At 32.1% G+C, this 20,758-nt stretch overlaps 1 protein-coding gene across 3 annotated transcripts in view; it reads left to right on the top strand.

The window, feature by feature from the left end:
• The window catches only part of LOC100916704 (contactin-associated protein-like 4), a 604,589-nt gene that overhangs the window by 458,093 nt on the left and 125,738 nt on the right, over positions 1 to 20,758 (top strand). For all 3 annotated transcript variants that reach the window (XM_031937658.1, XM_012542655.2, XM_031937666.1), the window contains 2 exons: positions 6,495 to 6,601; positions 18,547 to 18,666. In XM_031937658.1, coding sequence (XP_031793518.1) covers positions 6,495 to 6,601; positions 18,547 to 18,666 — 227 coding nt within the window. The remainder of the gene's footprint in view (positions 1 to 6,494; positions 6,602 to 18,546; positions 18,667 to 20,758) is intronic.

Here is a 20,758-nt window from a genome sequence, read left to right on the forward strand (position 1 = left end):
TGAATGGAAAATGGCTATTAACAGATAATTCATTTTGGAATTATCTTTTTTTAGTTATATCAAAAGCTCAAAGTGCAATAATCTCCATCACATTAGAAGAAATAATAGAGAAGAAATTATTTATACATCAATCAATTACAAAACAAATTTAATTAAGCCAGTGGTCTCCTTTTAATGAAGATCTATAAACAAAAACATTTTTGATCATGTAACTTCATGCTTGTTTAGATATTATTATATTATAGTGTCATTATCATCATATTATTCACACACTACTCTACTTATTTTTATGCACATTATAAAGCTTACACAAAAATTTGAAAGCTAATAAAGAATGTTATAGAGAAAACAATCAATCCAAGAATTAATAGGGAGTTACTGGAGTTTATTGATTGAGGGGGAAATATTTACTGCTGAACTTTAGGACAATCATTTTGACAGTTATGTGAAGCTGTTCATCCTTCATTCTTGAAGAGGACCAGTGATAGAAGGAAGATGATGTCTTGACTTGCAAGTGAATTGAATTTAAGTAAGGCAGAAGAGTACAGAATCATCAGCCTATCTCCTCCAGAAGTATTGCTGTTCAATGGCAAAACATAGGTCAAGGTAGTAATAGCCCTGGATACAGTGGGAGACTTTGGCCTTTTTAAGCTAAGGTCTTTTCCAGGTCTCAAGTATCAGTGGTAATGCCCACTCAGTAATTAAAGGCAAAATATGGCCTAGTTTTATTTCACAAAAGAACCATAAAAATCATGTGGAGGATAGATGGGAGTGAAAAATGGCAAATCAATAGCCCCTAATCTTTTGATGGAACTAGTCTGTCATAATAATACAGGATTATGGCTTGAGTTAGGTATTGGCCTTGTGATCAGAGAGAAAGGGAAAGATATAAGATATAAAAATTACAAAATTTGGTAATTAGTTTAATATATAGGGTAAAGTTATAGCTAAGAGGGGTGGGGAAAGTGCTAGAAAAATTATAGGGAATTTTAGAAATTTGGTGGTTTATAGGTGCAAGATGATGTAATGCTGTTACAACCCATATCTGCCTGCTCAATCTGTGTGACTTACTTTAACCCCTCCATAATAAAAAGGCAGAAGTGCTTTTATTGTAATGGCCATAGAACACAGAGCTAACTTCATCACTCAGGGACAGCTCCCATATTCAAGAGGTGATCTGGTAAAAACTTCTTCCCAGAGGCAAAAAGGGTTTAGTGACTTACCCAGATCACATAATTGTCTGAGGCCAGACAAATTTTATAAAGTTATGAGTGTTATGTGAAGAGGGTAATTAAATTTCCAGAGGCATTTGAACTGTGAGATGGGTGAGCAGTTATTAAAATAGATCTACTCTGAGGAGAGAAAGCCCAGCAAGAAAGGAGAGATAGAGAGATATTGGATAAGATATTGGTTTTAGAGAAAGAGGCCATGACTAGCAATCACACTTGAGGTGAAGTGTTATCCATCTTCTTACCTTGCAATAGGTTAATAACACATTCTTTGCATTGGATCATGAACTCCACAGAATCATACTATGGTTCCTCAGGGAACCACAAGAGATACTTTGTTTAAAGAGTCTAGTTGACTCTTAGAAATGGAAAATGGACAATTATTAGCAATTATTACTAATTATTTTCAGGGCAGCTAGGTGGTACAGTAGATACAGTCAGTGGTAGACTTGGAGTTAGAGAGACCCTGACTTCAAATCCAACCTCAGATACTAGTTGTATGAGCCCAGACAACATATTAACCTGTGTTTGCCTCAGTTTTCTCCTCAGTGCAATGGGAATAATAACATCTATCTCCCCAGGCTGGTGTGAAGAACAAATAAGATAATACTTGTAAGGCATTTAGCATTAGCCTGTCACATAGTAAGTGCTGTATAATTGTTCCCTGCTATTATTTTATGTGGAAGATTAATTAATTTAAACAATTAAAAGAAAGGCTAACCAAAAAAGCTAAGAAATTTCTTCAATCACTAAATACAATATCAATGCCAAGCCAAGAAAAAATATAGCTAGAGGCTAGAACAGTTTAGAGAACAAACTTATTTGTGAACCATTACAAAGAAAAACAAGAGAAGATTAGAAACATTATTAGCAAAAACAAAAAAATCAAACCCAAACCCAACACCAAAAGGGTTAGAAGGGAAAACAAGCTTCCAGAAATCTTGGCACGAGGCAGAACTGAGACAGAATACTGTAAGAGGATTCATGAAATGAGAACAAATAGAATTGAAATGGGACTGATTTTTTTATAGCTACTGACTCATTAATTTGATAATGGAGTGATCATAATTCTCCATTTACATATACTATAACTCCATATACTATAAAGGAAACTGTAAATGACAGTTAAGGAGAATGTAATAACTACACCTAATCAAATATACACAGAAGATAAAAGGTAGCCAATACTCCTTAAATGATAATGCATCGTTTTCATAGTAATCTGAATTAAGCTGGATACTTAGACCAGTTAGTACAGTCTCTCAGTCCAGGTGAGAAAACTGAAACTTTAATGAGATGAAATGTAGAAATTAACATCACTTAAGTAGCAAGTAGTATAACAAGGATTCTTAGATCACATTAAAATATATCATTAGTAAAAACATGTGGAATAAAGTTTCATCAATGAATTTTCTACATATATTGATTTAGAGAGGGAAAAATTTTAAAAAGTAACATATATACATATATAATATCAATTGTGTAAAAATGTGATATTTGTCTTTATGAGGGGGCAAAAGATTATAATTAAAATATCCTTAGTCAATGCAAAACACATAGAAAGATGCAACAAAAGAGGGACTTTAATCTTCTTATCAATAGCAAATAAAGAATATGTTCACAGATATCTTTTGGAACATGCTCTTTTGAAATAGTTGAAGCTGGAGACCTTCTAGACAGTCAATTTTTCTACATACTCATGATTTAGGATGATATGGTGATTACATTAAACCTTAGAATAGTATAATACTTCTTTAATGAGTTCCTTTCAGTTGCTTTCTTACTATTCTTTCACTTATCTTTGATATGAACTCTTGTTAACAACTGTGTTCGTCAGTTTAAAATTTTAAACTGTTTAAACCTTTGAAGACCATTCTCTTTTATAGAGAAAACTGAAACTAAAACTTCTCTTTATCAATTTTTATGGTTCATGCCACCCCTAGTAACAATTTAAGAAGTGCATTTGGAATTCAGAAGAGAGGTACTAAATGTACCAACTTTCTTATAAAACATAATAAAAATCCTTTAGCACTTATGAGGAAGGAGCTTGGAATATTGTCATCAATAAAAGGACTTGTGTTTGAGTCACAGATATGACAAAAGAATAGCAGTGCAGCTACTCAAAAGACACAGCAGGAGTCTCAGTTTTTCTCTCCATAAAATATAGACAACAGTATTTACAGTAATTGTTTTTATGCTTTTAAAGAAAGCATTTTGTAAAAAAGAAGCCTATGTAAATAAGAACTATTGTTATTAATATAAAACAATGAATCATGTTAGTGATTACATATACTAACTTCAATAGTGTTATCAAATAATGTTACAAAGGTGAATGGTATTTGCCCTCCATGACTCCCATCATCTTGTACTGCTTTTTGGATGGAAGAGCAAGAATGTCAGACCTGTGAGTTTTATCTGTGTAGAAAACTCCCAATGTAATATAAATGCCCAGTTTATCTAATACTGATAGCCAAAGTGATTCACTTGAGGCTTTAAGAGATTAAACTATTATGTGTCAGAAATAGCACTTTGAAAGTCAGAATGAAACATCCCACTATAACCATTTGGTATCCTTTTTCTATCCTTCATAATTTTATTATTATTATTATTATTTTGTGAGGCAATCAAGTATTGAAGTGACTTGTCCAAAGTTGCATAGCTGGTACGTGTTAAGTGTCTCAGGCAAGATATGAATTCAAGTCCTCCCAATTCCAGGGTTCAGTCTCTATAGATTACACTAATTCACTGAGCATATTTTATCATTAATATTATTTTTAATACTTACAGTGTGTCAGCAATTATATTTGTGGGTTTATTTTCCTTTTCTTATTACATAATAATTTCCATATTTAAACTTACTCAAAATAGGCAAGTATTTTCCTATTATTTACTCTGCTATCCTAAGCTTAAATTTTCTCATAGCTGTGCTTGTTGTACCTTTTCTTTTTTAAGAATTTTTGAGAATTATTTTATTTGTTGAACAATCAATTTAGAAATTGTGTTGATTTTCTCTGTCTCATCTTAAGGCATCAAGCCTTATAGTGAATAGGATGCTAAATTTGGAGTCAGGGAGACCTGAGTTTATATCCTGACTCAGACTCTTATGAGCTAAATAATTATCAGATTACTACTGAATCTGTTTCCTCAACTGCAAAATAGGGATAATTATAACACCTGTTGTGAAAATCAAATGAATTAATGTATATAAAGTCCTTTTCAAACTTTAAAATACCAAATAAATGCCATCCATTATTATTATCATGCCCACTTATTATTATTATTATTCCACTCAGTTGTCTTCTATCCTTCTTCACTATCTTCTTTCAAATGTCATTAAGAAATCCATTTTTCTTTGAACACCATAATAAACTTAATGGCCTTAGCATTTTTGACATATATAGATTCATGTCATTCCTTTTTGTATTGGTTTTGTATATGCTTCCTCCTCCCTGTCCTTCTGTTCATTATTTTAAAAAGGAAGATTTTAAAGTTTTGTTAGGTTAAATTGTACTTTTAATTGTCTTCTAATGTGATGATTTGTAGGACTCTACTGTAGTTTAATTTTCATTCACCTCACCTAAGTGTTCCATTTTGTGGAAAACATTAGAAAGACAAATTAGCATGAAGAAGGAATCAATGTAAGTGAAGATAATTTAAATCATTTGAGATTTGTGAATAAAAGTCCCTTTTTCTGTTAGCAATGAAAACCAGAATGAAAAGCCTTTGGAAGACAGGAGAAAAAAGGCAAATTAGTCATGTTATATACAATGATATATATGAAGGATATAAATACATAGATATAGATACATTTGAAAATGTATCTATTCTGAGAACAAGTAGACTAGCTTGGTGTCCTAGTGAGTAAAGTACTGGGCATTGTCTCCAGAAGTACCTGAGTTCAAATATGCCCTCAAACACTATTTGGCTGATGCAGAGCAAGTATTTTTAACCCTTGCCTCAATTTCCTTATCTGTAAGATAAGAATAATCATGATGCCTTCCTATCAGGAGTTTAGTGAGAATAAATGAGATACATACTTTGCATACCTTAAGCTAATATAAATGCTAGCTATTTATTAGTTATCAAATCTAACATTATGTCAGTAGAATTATTACTTACATATAGGAAATATATGAGTACATATAGACATATATCTTTACTGGCTTTACTTCTAATTTATAAAATTCAAATTCAAACTCTGAATAATGAGTTTGACAACTATCCCAGCTTGCAGTTTTGGAACAATATAGTTAAGGTTAAAAAAAAAAAGGTTAAAAAAAGTCCCCCACAGGTACTTACGAGAGATAAAAGGTTAAATTTTTAAACTATCTTCAGATGCACTAATGCAATTTGTTTAAATCATTTTCAAGGTCTTCAAAATAACATTATGACTATCCATTTGATTATTTACTGAGTTCTCATTTTTTAAAGCTTATTTGTTCTAGCCTCATTCCTCCTGTTAAGCTACTATTGATTAGAAATATATATATATATAAAAGAAAAATATGACAATAATTTGAAACCCAACCTAAAGTAACCTCTTTGTTTTATCTTAGGAAATAGAAGAATCTCTATCGTTGGAGGTCATTCAAAATATAATAGATTTTCATCACATCAGTTTAACTAGTTTAATTGTAGTCAGCACTTTTGCTGCTTTTACTTCATCAAGGAGAGGAAGCTAAAGAGTTAGAAATGCTGTCTAAAATTTCTCCCCTAAATTTTTATAGATGCAAGTCTTCTCTGGTACATATCATCAATTTGATTTGGACTAAGTATGACCCTAATCACTTATCTAAGGTTATGGATTAATTGGTCATTCAAAATCCTTCTCCAGTATATGGAATTATATGAGTAGTCTTATTCTTTTCCTTCAAATCATGCAGTAATTGATAAAAGAATATCATTTATATTTAACATAACAAAGCAGTATTCCTTTCTTTGGGCAATTGATATTCCTGGTCATATATCCAATTAATTTTGTGCCACTTATAGAAAGGATCCTCTTATAGCAAGAGAAGAAAGTGCAACTTTCAAAAATACATAATAATAAGCAGATTTTTTATGACTTTATTAATATGTAGAGTGGCAGTTTGATGAAACATTCTTAGTGAGAGGCCCAAAGATTATTAGTCATGTTTAATTTCACTGGTTATGATATTATTGTCTCCCTTATACTCGCATTAAAATAATCATACTCAATAAAGCCAGTCTAATTTTGATTACTGAATATGGGAAGATAGTAATTATATTGGCTTCTCCTTTTAGGTGTTTACCTAACTATTGTGAACATGGTGGTGAATGCTCACAATCATGGAACAGTTTCTATTGCAACTGTACAAATACTGGTTACATGGGAGCTACTTGTCATTACTGTAAGTCAAATATATTTGCTTATGCCTGTTGGTGTCCCAATTGCTATGGTTATCACTATTGTTTTCTGTATTGTTCCCTTCTAGATAATGTTGTGATAAGTGTTTATGTTTTAAAGAATGTGTTTGTACATATCCATATGCTCTTGCTTGAACCCTAAAGTACATGCCATTCAATTCTTACCTTCATTTTTTCATTTCATACTTTTCATTCATTTATTCATTCTTTCTTTTCATTAAACATTTTCCTACTTACTACTTATGTATCCTTAAGTAAGTCATTTCAGTATCAGTCCATAAATTAAAGGGTCAACTAAGTGAAACTTGAGGTCCCTTACAGTTCTGAATCTATGATCTATGGCTACATTGGAAATGTAATAATAAATAAGATTTAATATTTGAACTCAAGAAGTTTACAAACAAAAAAGTGCAAAATCACATATTTATCTCTATCTATCTATGTAAGTATAAAGATCATTTAGTATATGCCAATACTTTTACACAGTAGAATAGCTCTAACTCGGGAAAAGACTCCAGTCCATTCAATCCAACCCCATCATTTTGCAAATAAGAAAACTGAGGACAAGGGAGAATAACTGACTATACAGAGACTATGTAAAATAGGATTTGAACACTAATGCTAAGAAATAATGTTTTTTTGTTTGTTTACTTATTGGTTTGTTGGTTGGCTTGATGTAGTTAATTGCATTGTCATAGTAAATAGAGTCCATTTTGGAGTCAGGAAAATGGGTTCATTTCTTGATTTAGACAAATGCTGGTTTTATTACTATGGACAAGTCATTAAACATCTCAATTCCACCAAGGAAAGATTTAAACCTTTAAATTCTTAATCTATGTCCGTGGAAGGATTTTTCATAACACAACTCTTCCCAATAGGAATCATTGATTCTCAGGTCTGAATCTCTCCTCAAACCTATCTATCTATTTATCTGTCTGTCTGTCTTGTCTGTCTGTTTGACTGTTTGTCAGTCTATCTACCTAATATATTCAACTTTTTATTGTGCTTTAAAATCTAAGAAGAAATTTTTCTCAATACAAAAAGGCCAGATATAATAGAAAATTTACTATATTTGGAGTCAGAAGATCTACTTCTTATGACTCATGCAAGTCAATATTTTTTACCTTTAGTTTCCTTTCACATGATAATAACATTTACCATATGAAATTATTAGGATCAAATGAGACAATATGTGTAAGCTAGAGGGATATGTAAATGTGTGCTACTTATTTAGTATGATTATTATTAATTTTAAATATTTATTCTAATATTTTTGACCATTTGTGTAATTGTGGGCAATTTATTTAACACCTTTAGATCTCTATTCCCTCATATGTTAATTGAAGGGATTCAACTGTTTACTTTCAGACTTTTTTTAGTCCTCATTCTTGTAAGCACTATGAAGTAAGTGATGTATGTATTAATATTAACATCTTATACATTAACTTAATGGAATTACAAAACATATTTCTCATTTTTTTAAAAGCTGGCAATATTATTAATGGATATATATTAATATATATTAATGGATATATTTAGGATGCTGAAATTGATACATAAAAGAACTTTCCAGTTGTTACAACAGCTAGTAGTATCAGAGTTTTATTTGAATACAGGTTTTCTGACACATCTTTTGCTCATTACCCCAGATCACATAGCCTACATTTAGTAGCAAATAAAATGCACAGTGCTATTATAACATACAATGAGGAAGAGGTCATTCTTAATAAAGTAGAACAAGGAAAATCACTTGGAAAATGGTTGTCACTTTTCCCCTTCTCCTATAACAGTAAATCTTACCTTAGTGTCTTTCAGAGATGAATGCAAAGTAATATCCTTAAAATCTCACGTTGTATGTGCTTTATCTTTTTTTATGAAAATTATATAAGTACTTTATAGAAAATTTATTTTCTCCAAAATGATTTTCAAGGTTTTCCAATAGTATTAATTGAATAGAGACCTTGTCCATGAATCTGTGTGCTTATATTTATCAGACTCTACATTGCTATTTGCCTTAATTGCTAAGGCTTATTTATTTAGTCTCTTCAACTGACTTTTCCTTTTTCCCCCAGACAGATAGTTCTGATAATTATTGATCTATAATTTAGTTTGATTTGATGATATAAAGCCTACTTCTTTCTATCTTTAATAAGTTATTTCTCCTATGATTATTTCTCCTATGATCTGTCTGTTATTCTTCTGTTTCTCAAAGTGAATTGTTATATTTTTTTTGATTCTTTAAAATATTTCTTTGGTAATTTAATATGACAATACATCTGTAGAGCAATTGGAGATATTACACGTGTTTTGTTTTGTTTTGTTTTGTTTTTTTGACTCACACTTTCCTTTGCTTTATAGATATTATTGAAAAATCCTTATTTATATAAATTGGTGTTTTTTTAAAAATGTTTGCTTATTCCTGGAAACTTGCTGAACTTTTAAAATTTATATTGCAAAATTGAACTTGGTGCCTATATTATAGAGTAAAACTCAATCTGTCCATTGGCAACCAGTGAATTCTACTGTTTTGCAACTTGTTCTTTTTTATATTACTTTTTTGCCATTTTTTAAAAATTTCTTGGCATTCTGACATATTTCATTACATTTTCTGGAAGGATAGTAGTGTGTGTGTGTGTGTGTGTGTGTGTGTGTGTGTGTGTGTGTATAACAGATTTATTTTATTTTATCTTTTCTCTAGATCATCTAATGTTTTTATTTTTTGAATTATTTTTTAGGTTGTACATGTACATTTAATTTTTACATATTTATATATGAATCAGTTAGGAAAGAAAAATCAAAACAAAAGGAAAAACTAGATAAAAAAACAGAAGGATAAAAAAAAAAACATGAAAATAATGTCTTTCAATCTGTATTCAGTCTCCATAGTTCTCTCTCTCTGGGTGCAGATGGCTTTTCCATCCAAAGTTTATTGAAATTGTTTTGAATCATTGCATTAGTAAGAAGAACGAAGTCTATCATAGTTAATCATCACATAGTCTTACTGTTGCTGTGTACATTGTTTGCCTGGTTCTGCTTGCTTTATTCAGCATTAGTTCATGTAAATCTTTCCAGCTTGGTCATAATTTCTTATAGAACAATTACTCCCCACTTGATGGGCATCTACTAATTTTCTAATTCTTTGCCACCATAAAAAGGGCTGCTATAAACATTTTTGTATATGTGGGTTCTTTCCACTCTTTTATGATTCCTTTGGGATGTAGACCTAGTAACAGCACTGTTGGCTCAAAGGGTATGCACAGTTTTATAGCTCTTTGGGCATAGTCCCAAATTTGGGAATGGTTGGATTAGTGAAGATCGCAATCATTAAAACAATAATTCCATGCCCTGTGTTCAAGGTCAGCTGCCTGTTTTTCCCAGTTTTCTTGTCTTTTGATCTTTCTCCATATTTTCTTCTACCTTTGCATCTACTCTTTTCTTTGGCATATGATACACTTTTTTAGTTTGCTTTTTACTCCTTTTTATAAAGAGCCAATTCACTTATTTTTCTTTTTATGTTCTTTAAGATCTCTAATTTTCATGATTGCATTTTCAGTAGATCAATATTATTGAACTGACTATAACCACACTTAACACTTAACCAATTGTAATTGTTACAATTGCTTCATTTACTTTTTGGAGAATATAGTTATTTCTCCTTTCCTCTTGAAGATTTCTTTTTATTTTTTAACTCATGTGTTTGACATGAGGTTTCTTTTTTTCTTATTCTGTCTAATTTTATCTGTAATCCCTTTAAGAATTCCTTTCCTTCTCCCTCTATTTTTTATTTTACTTCATTCAATGCACTAATTCCTGGCTTGAAGTAATGAAAGATATTTGGATTTAGACACAGTAATTTATTCAGTCCTCTTTATATATATTCCTTTAAACTATTAATTCATTTTCATATCAGATTCAATATTTTTCCTCTTACCTTAACTGTCCTCCCTCATTCTCTATTGATTTCTCTTCATCATTTCTTTTTCTATGCTAAATTTTTTTCAGTTAAGTATTTTTTTCTCCTTTGTACTCCCTTCCCTGTCTTTCAAGGAAGGATTTAAGTACTATCTTTTTTATTAAGGGCCTTGACTCAATATTTCAAGTTATCTTTTCTTTTTACTCAAAACTTATGGTGTTTATTGTCTTTAGGTTTCATTTTAAGCATGCTTTTCTCCTTTTACATTATCTTGTGCATTATTTTTTTCATAAGGTATTCAAGAAATGTTGATTATTGCAACCATGATCTAAATATAATTGCAAAACCCAGGGCATCACAACTGGCCACTGAACTTTAATTTCCTAGTCTGTAAAATGAAGGGTTTGTTTGACAGAAACTCAGAACCCCCTTTTCTGTTATTAAATTCTGTGATCCTATGGAAAAAATGTGGCAGCATAAATGTAGATCATAATTACTGGCCCAAATTTAATCTGATAATTGAATTAACTCTATTATACTATTGAAAATATATGACAAAAAGACCTAACCATTTTCCCAAAAGGGTGATTTATTAGTAATAGTCTGAGGCAGAAGACAAGAGTGGTAGACTCAGTTATACTAGTATCATAAATCTGAAAGCAGCCTCCACTGGTACAAAATTAGAGAATAAATGGAAAGCCAATCCATACAGTTCATATTTCCATTCAAGTGGATTTTAATTTGAACATAGATTTTATGCAATTTATATTACAAACCACTTGTGTTTAACACTTGTTCATAGTTAGAAATAAAGTTGTTTGCTTTTATGATTCTTTTGTTGGAGAAAATATTTTAAACTTCACAATCAATGAAAAACAGAAAAGGATGCCATTCGAATACGTCCTTTGTATATTATGAAAACATTCCTTTGGGTATAAGGAAACTGATGAATAGGAGATCATTCACTAAAAGTAGAATGTGCCCTGAAGTAGCAACAAAATAACTTTTTCTATGAAAAGAAAGTTTTATTTTCTTTTGAATCTTCTGCATGAAATTCAATTCAGCAAATATATAAGTCCCTGTTGGGGTTTTCTGGAGGCAGCCTTAGTTTCAGTTAAAATAAATAATTACTCCAAAATGCAGCCAGCTGGTAAAAATGCAAACGTTTATTTCTCCTTCCAAATTAGCCTGGTTAGTTGAGGCCTATCTCTCTGCCTGGCTCCAAGAGATCTTGCAGCTTTTTCCTTGGCTTCTGTCTCTGCTTTCTTCAGCCTCCAGTCAGCACCAAGTTGGAAGATGCGATGAATCTCTTGCCTCGAAGATAGGGCTTGTGGGTTCCAAGAGCTCTCTCCGACTCCAAGTAAAACTCTGAGTTCCCAGAGTTTCTAGTAACTCCTCGAATAACTAACTCAAGTCAGTCCCACATGAAGAACTAAGCTCAAGCTTCAAAAGCTCTCTATATATGTGATCTCCCAAAAGTTAACTCCGCCTTCTGGAGGGAGAGGGATTCTGGGTTATCTCCCAGAGTGCTCTCTGGCCCTAAGGGAGGTGTGAATTCAGACTAAACCCTACTAAGCCCTGCATCCTCCCAAACATGTGAACTCCATTGAGTACTTAGATACTAATGAGCTCTCTAAAGGTGTGGACACAAGCATTGTTCCCATCAGTTGTACTTAGTACCTTGTTTCAAGTTCTGGCCCAAAATATCTCTTTCTAAGATCAAATCAACTCCAATGGCTTAACACTTTGTAAAGATTCCAACAAGTCCCTATTAAATGTCAAACACTATACATGACACTGGGGATATAAAAACAAGCAGGAAAAAATCCCTACTCTTAAGGAACTTATATGGAGGATACAAAGAAATAAATAAAAAATCTTCATGGAGATAAATAAAAACAAGGTAACTAGGAGGGAGAGAGCACATACAACTAAGGGAATCTGAATATATTCCGCATAAAAAGTGACCCTTAATCTAAATCTTTAAGAAAATTTAGGATTTGAAAAGACAGAGGCAAGGGTAGAGTGCTTTCTAAGAGGTGGATACAGCCTAGCTCAGAGACAGACAATGAACTGGTGCATTCAGATAACATACAGCATAACATATATTTTGATTAGAATATATGCTGTAATAATTGGAATAGAAAAGTTCAAAGAACTGAATCGTGCAGTATTTTAAATAGCTGACTGAATAATCTGTATTTTTATTTTAAAATTAACAAGAAGCCACTGACATTTTTGTTTTCTTTTATTTGGCTAAGTGTTTTATTTTAAAGTTTTATGTTGCCTTTTAAAAAATTATCACATTTATTTTTATTTATGTGCTGCCACTATTTTTTCTCACCTACGGAGTCTTCCCTTTTAACAATATTTTAAAGAGAAAAAAGAGTAAAAGTACCACACATATCAACCACATAAGAAACTTAGCAAAGATCCTTATACAGTAAGTACCTTGGTCAGACATATGCGTAAGGTTCTAGGGAATATTAATTTGGTAATTGAAAAAAAAAGATAAATTAAACAAGGGAAGGACTGAAGAAGAAAGCCAATTAAAAATCTATTGCCATCATCCTGGTAAGGAGAGATGAACACCTTAAGTAAGATAGTGACTATAGGAATAAAGAAGAGCAGAAGGATGAGATATGTAGTGGAAATGCAATCATTAAGATTTGGAAACAGATTATCTATGAGGAAATGTAGGAGAAAATAAAGTAAAAGATTGAGAGTATTGGATGATTGAACATATATGCAATGAAAACTCCTGGATATAAGAATTTGAAAAGGTGGGGGGAAGAGGAGGGTTGGTGGAAGAGAGGGAGAGAGAAAGGGAGAGAAAGGGGAGGGAGGGAAAGAGGGAGGGAGAAAAGGGAGTAGGAAAGAAGGGAGAGAAAGTGGGGGAAAGGAAGGAGAGGAAGAGCAAGAGGGAGTGAAAACGAGAGATTGGGAGAGGGAGAAGGAGGGAGAGACAGAGAAAGAGAAAGAGGGAGAAAGGAAAGATGAGAATGATTACACAGGGAAGCTCTACACACAGAAATGTTGAGTTTTCTTCAATGACTACAACAAAGAATAATGTATGTTATTCTTTAAAAGGGTTTTGAGGTATGGACTAGGGCAGATGAGCATTCTCATAGTATATGACATCTAGTTTCATAATAGAATGAGTAGTAAGCTACTCTAGTGAAATGTCCAGGAAAGAATCAGTGTTAGAGGCTTATAAAGAATTAAGGTATTTTGGAATAATTATTATTTGAAGTGAAGGTCAATCAGAGCAGAATAAAAGGATCCCCAGGAGGAGATTATGGTAGAATTAATATGGATATGGAATTGATTCAGTAAATGTGTGGCTTCCCCCAGCCAGATTCATTAGGATATACATAGTAGAGGAACAAAAAGCAATTGTATTAATAGAGGTTAATGTTTGGGAAGGATAATAGGATAAGGACTCAAAAATAAAGCTGAATTTATCAAAAATAGGATCAAGATAGTGAAGAAGGAAAGTGAAGACAAAACAAGGGTATTGCTTGAATGAAAAGGGATAAATAATGAGGTTGAAATTTATAATGAAAAGAAAATTGGTTTGCGAGAAGTTAGGAAGAGGAAGATATAAGAAATCAATAAAGATGACTATTTGAAAAGTTATAGCACAGGGGAAGATAGGTGATGCAGTGGATAGAGCACCAGCCCTGAAGTTAGGAGTACCTGAGTTCAAATTCGACCTCCTAGTTAAGCTAGGAACTTAACACTTCCTAGCTGTGTGACCCTAGGCAATTCACTTTACCCAAATTGTCTCGGGAAAAAAAGAAAAAAAAAGAAAAGTTATAGTTCCCTAAAAAATTCCCTGGGAAATATATAAAAGGATACTTTATAAAGTAACCATAAATTAAACCAAAGAGATAAGATTTTTTATTTAGTCCAGAACAGCACAAGAAAGTTTGAACATCTAAGCAAGTGCAAGAATATGAGTACTAAAAAACTGCTCTGAGTGTGGCCACAAAATTGTTCTGAACCCATCTGGTTACACTGTTCTTCAAATTCTAGAAATGTGTGTGTGCTTTAACTAAATTTTTGCTAACAACTAAGGACCCTATATCTATATCTTTCTCCTCAAATTCTAGTTTTCTAGCCCTATAAAAAATGAGAAATGAAACAGGGCTGGCATGACCTCTCATAAACTGCTGACTCTTTGTACATATCACTTTCCTTTCTAACTGTTCAGCAACAATTTTAAAAATCATCTTTTCATTATTTTCCTTGCCATTAAAGTTATATTCACTAGTATATAGTTTTCAAGATTTGTTCTCTTCAATTTTTTTGGAAAATTGGTACATTTACCCTTTTTCAAACTTGTAGTGGTTTTCCCATTTTCTATGATCTTTCAAATGTCACTTATAATAGCTTATCAAATCAGAATTGTAAGTTATTTCAGATTTCAGAATTCAAGAAAATAGTTCATCTGGATCAGGTGACTTGATTTCATCAAAGGAAATGAAATTGCCAAAGGAAATTACTATTTTCTTACTTAAGTATCAAGTTCCTTTTAGTTATATTTATTCTGTCATTTCCCAAAATAAAGGTCATCCTCTTTTTTTAATAGAGTAAATAGAAATAAGAATCGGGCAAGTCTGCTTTCTCTTCTTTTCAGTTATCATTATCCAAGATATAATAAGTAAAAATTTCATCCCTTCTTTAAGTCTAGTTTTCTCCTAATATAGTTTGAAAAAAAAAACACACACATTTTCCCTTGACTTAAGTTTTCCTCTTATTGCACTTTATCCTGAAGTATTCTTGACACTATTTTCATACAACTGTATCATGCTTTTATTTTCTTCTTCTTCATGCCAGCCTTTCTCCTATATTCTGAACATCTCATTTTGAATCTACATTGATTAGTGAGTTTCCCATGGGGTCTATATTAGTCTCTTCAGAGAAATCAATATTCTTTTTTATTGGAATGGTTTCCCTCTGAGCTTGCATAATTTCATTCACAAGATGGAAAGTAAGTGTAATGATTATTCGTACTTTTGGCATATCATTAAGAAAATGTTTTATGTTTAAGTGTCAACAGTATCATGCTGACTGTTAAGTGGGAAGTATTTTGGAAGGGGATCAAGTTATACTGGCAAATATGATGAACACTAGGAATGCCTTCACTCCCAATATTATACCTAATACCTTGGGGATGAAGTTGAGTTGTAGACTATAGTCTCTATAGAGCATCAAGTGATGAAAATTGTATTATCCTCATCTCTCTCTAGAAGTCTTCATTTATTTTTCTTGACATCAGCATTTCCCCCTCTCAGAATGGAGCTAACCATTATTATATCATGTGGCTACAACTTGACCTCTTTTTTAGGGTCCCAGAGAAAAACAGGTGTGTGTGTATATGTGTGTGTGTGTGTATGTATGTAAAGGAGGGGTACACTTGAACTGTTCACTACTGTAACCAGTGATTCTCCACTGGCATGATTTTCACAAAATCAACCATTATTATACCATTGACTTTTAATTATTAATCATTTACTTAACAATAATGCAAAACAAGGAAAATTGCACTATCTTAAAATAGAAGACAAAGGCAGGAATGATCATAACATTTACTCAGTAGAAAGCCCATAAATCTGAGTCCCCACTAAAGCGTATGGTATCCCTAGATGAAAATAGATACTCAGAAACCTAGCAGGAAGACGTATGAGTAAGGGAAACCCACATGCCAAGGGTATCTCATGATTCTGGATAGCATCCTTAGTATCTTTTGTTTCCTTAGATAACTTTGTTACATGTGTTAACTGTTGGGAAAAACTTTCTCCGCTGTTTGTCCCCTTTCTGGTTCCCAGAATTCTTACTTATAGGCAAAGCTGTTTTGCTACTCTGTTCCACATACAATTAGCATATAGCATATAGGGGTCCTCAAACTTTTTAAATAGAGGACTGTCCCTCAGACTGTTGGAGGGTCCGACTATAGTAAAAACAAAAACTTTGTTTTGTGGGCCTTTAAATAAAGAAACTTCATAGCCCTGGGTGAGAAGGATAATCGTCCTCAGCTGCCGCATCTGGCCCGAGGGCCAAAGTTTGAGGACCCCTGAGACAGTCTTCTCTGAGTGCTGAGAAAGTATTATTCTTTTTGAGTTGCAAGTATTTCCTTAAAGACAGAATTTTCAAACTCCTTAGGTCTGCTCTGGGACTTTGAGGTGTATTTCACTATCAAATTGTAGCTGATGATTAGATCATATAGCCTTTGAACATCCAGTTCCTCAAATCGCAACATATTCTACTTTTTTTCCAGTTAACTCTTTAGGAAAAAGCATACAAAACCTGTCTTTCTCCCTCTAATTGTTCTCAAAACAGAAAGGGCAATTGAATGCAACACAGATAGATCGAAAAGAGTTTCCTTTTCACAGTTTATAATAGATGTGCTAATGAGCAATAAGACCAAACAATTAACTCACCTGTTTCACTCTTCTTCTGGTAGTATCCTCCTTGCCTCTCTGACCTTGTAATACATTCTTCTACCGCTTTCAATTTACTATAGTGTCTAATTTAAAATTAAATCTGTTTTCCTCATAAGCAGTGTAACATTTGATATGAAACTCAACAATTCCATTTCTGCAGTTATGACCCCATAATCCTTATATAATTTTCCCCTTGAACAATCATATGACTTACTACTCTTTATTAATTACAAACTTTAAATGTTGAAAAATCATATTTACTTGAGATGATAGACCATAATAACCTGCTTCCATTTGTACCAGTAATTGTTGCCTTTAAATAGGTTCTATCAATATATTTTTCACAATCTGGTAGAACTTTTTCTTGTCTTCAGATATTTGTGTCTTTCCCTAGCATTTTATCTGAAAAACTTTATTTCTTATGAAGTTGATTTTATCAGTTTTCATTACATAAATGGTCTTTGTATGCATCTTTTGACAAATAAAATGCTCATATATGAAAGGGGTGGTACATAAGATATGCAGCGTGCAAAGTAGGTTACCTTGCTACTGCTTTGTTTAAGTTAGTAGTGAAGCTTAATAAAGGATGTTGTACTTGACTATTAATTCCACTGCTTGTACAAGACAAAACATTCAGTAATGAATTAAAATACCATGTAGAAGCACATTTCATATAAATATATTTCTTCTGGTGTTCTGAATTCAAATTATCTTAAAGTTTCATTTGTAGAATACTTAAGTGAATATTTATAAACACTATTTAAAAAATTTTAATGATAAAAGTTGCTATTTAAGTATGTTCCTTTTTAATTTAAAATACTTTTCATCTTTAAATTGTTTTAAGTAAGTGTGAAGTATAATTACTTTTTGATTTTCTAACTATGGCACGATTATTGGATAATTAAAAGCTTTTGATTTGAGCATTAAACTAATGCAATTTAGATGTACAATTTAATATTACATAACCATAATAGAGAAAGTATTTATTGCTTAATTATCACGTTTAATTTAGAAATCCCATAAAATGAGTTTTAACAGAGTCTCATTTGTATGGAATTTAGATTTCTGGTTTTCAGCATTTTATTTATTGGGTTGTCTCCTTTTCTTCAGAAACACATTTAAACTTTAAAGAAGAAGCTTGATTAATGCAACAAAACATGGCATTGCAATTATGTAAAAATATCTATCATCATATTCTTTGGGCAGGATCACCCTTTAAATACTGACACTGTATTTCCTCATAATGTGAAAAGGCTTCCAACTCATCAGTTTGCCTTTTTATATCCATACTCCTTTGATAGCCAGATAGATAGATAGAAAGAAAAATAGAATTACATATCATGAAAATATAATTCCACTATGAGTTTTCTCCATTGCAATTACATATAATTCTATATATATATATTAATGGAAAGAAAATAAAATTTATGTTTTCATTGTATGTTGACTTTGTCCTTTCATTTGGCAATATGATATACACAGTAGATCAAAATTTGTAATGTTATTTTGCAGCAGTTAAAAATGTTAAGATTCTATTCCTTTTGTAATGAATGTTGTTCCTTTACAGCCATCTATGAGCAGTCCTGTGAAGCCTATAAGCACAAAGGGAATACTTCTGGTTTTTATTATATCGATTCAGATGGAAGTGGGCCCCTGGGACCTTTTCTTGTATACTGCAATATGACAGGTGAGTTAATAAGCTTCCTTTGAACATTGTTCTATTTGTGTGCCTGCTCATTATACTCTGAATCATAATTTATCAAATATGATGTTTATTCTGTTTGAGGCTTGATTAATATGCTAGGTGATATTAAAAATAGATTCTTTAGTTTTATTGTAGCACTAAGAAAGGAACATAGGTTTCAGAATAAAAATTGGGTCAGATAATTAAAAAAAAATCAAATTGGAATACTAACTATTATATCTATGCCATAATAGTAATGAGAGTAATATTTATATACTCTTTTAAGAGTTATAAAGCACATTGCATGTATAATCTCATTTGATCCACCCAGAAATTCTTTGAAGTAGGTGGCATCATTTTCCTTGCTTTGTTGAAATGGATGCTGAGAAAGATTAAATCACATGCCTGACCATGAATGAATGAATAAATGACAATAAAGAAACATCATTACATGTTTACTGTGTGCAAAGAATTGTTCTTAGTGCTGTGGATACAAATAGAAAAAAAAAGTAGAACAGTTTCTTTTCTCAAAGAGTTCAGTTTTTTTGTTTATTTTATTTTTTAAAAAATTTCCCACTTAATAGAATTTTTTTTCCAATTAGACGCAAAGACTGTTTTTAGCATTTATTTTTGTAAGATTTTGAGGGTTTTTTTTTCTTCTCTCCTCTCCCTTGTCCAAGACAAGTATCTGATATAGATTATATATATATATATATATATATATATATATATATATATATATATACAATCATTTTAAATATATTTGTATGTTAGTCATGTTGTGAAAGAAAAATCTAAACAAAAGGGAAAAAACCCAAGTGTGATGACCATTCTAGCTCCCAGGATACTCCAGAATCAGCCATAGTCAGGATAAGCAAAAGTCCTTAGTCTTTATTCTTGGTCTTTAAACACAGGATCGAACAGGCAGCAGAATCTCTGTGAGTGCCTCCTCCCTCCTCTACAGCAAAAAGTGACTCTGACCATTCTTACTCCACCCCTTAGTCCCTCCTACAATCCTCTGCATGCACCAGTCATTGAGCCATCACAGAATAGTGTGAAGGACCATTTTCCAAGCATATGCCCATAGAGCATTGTCCAATCAGTAATTAGCCCCAAGTGCTTGAACTGACATCAGTGCAATGACTTAAGAGTTTCAGCCCTCCACAAGAAAGAAAAAAACAGAACAAAACAAGAAGTGAAAATAGTATGCTTCTATCTATATTCAGTTCCCATAGTTCTTTCTGTGTATTTGGATGGCATTTTCCATATCAAGTTTATTGAAATTATCTTCAATTACTGTATTTCTGAGAAGAACTAAGCCTGTCATAGTTGCTTATTAATAGTGTGTACATGTTCTCCTGATTCTGCTCACTCCTCTCAGCATCAATTCATGTAAATCTTTCCAGGTTTTTCTGAAATAAGCCTACTCATCATTTTTTTTTTCCTATTATGTACTTTTTTATTATAGCTTATTATTTACCAGATATATGTATGGGTAACTTTTCAGCATTGACCATTGCAAAAGTCTCTTTTTCAACTTTTTCCCTTTTTCCCCCTCCCTACATGGCAGGCAGACCCATACATGTTAAATATGTTAAAGTATATCTTTAATACAATATATGTATAAATATCCATACAGTTATTTTGCTGCACAAGAAAAATTAGACTTAGACATAAGGTAAAAATAACCTGAGAAGGAAATCAAAATGCAAGCAGACAAAAACAGAGGAAGTGGAAATACTATGTTGTGGCTCATATTCATTTCCCATAATTCTTTCTCTGGGTGTACCTGGTTCTCTTCATTGTTGAACAAATGGAACTGAATTGGTTCATCTCATTGTTGAAGAGACCCATGTCCATCAGAATTGATCAATTCTATATTACTATATTACTATATACAACAGTACTATATTGTTGAAGTATATAATGATCTCCTGGTCCTGCTCATTTCACTCAGCATCAGTTCATGTAAGTCTCTCCAGGCCTTTCTGAATCATTCTTCTGGTCATTTCTTACCGAACAATAATATTCCTTAATATTCATATACCACAACTTATTCAGCCACTCTCCAATTGATGGGCATCTGTGAAATTTC

This window comes from Sarcophilus harrisii, chromosome 1 (assembly GCF_902635505.1).
Source record: "Sarcophilus harrisii chromosome 1, mSarHar1.11, whole genome shotgun sequence".
NCBI lineage: Eukaryota > Metazoa > Chordata > Mammalia > Dasyuromorphia > Dasyuridae > Sarcophilus > Sarcophilus harrisii.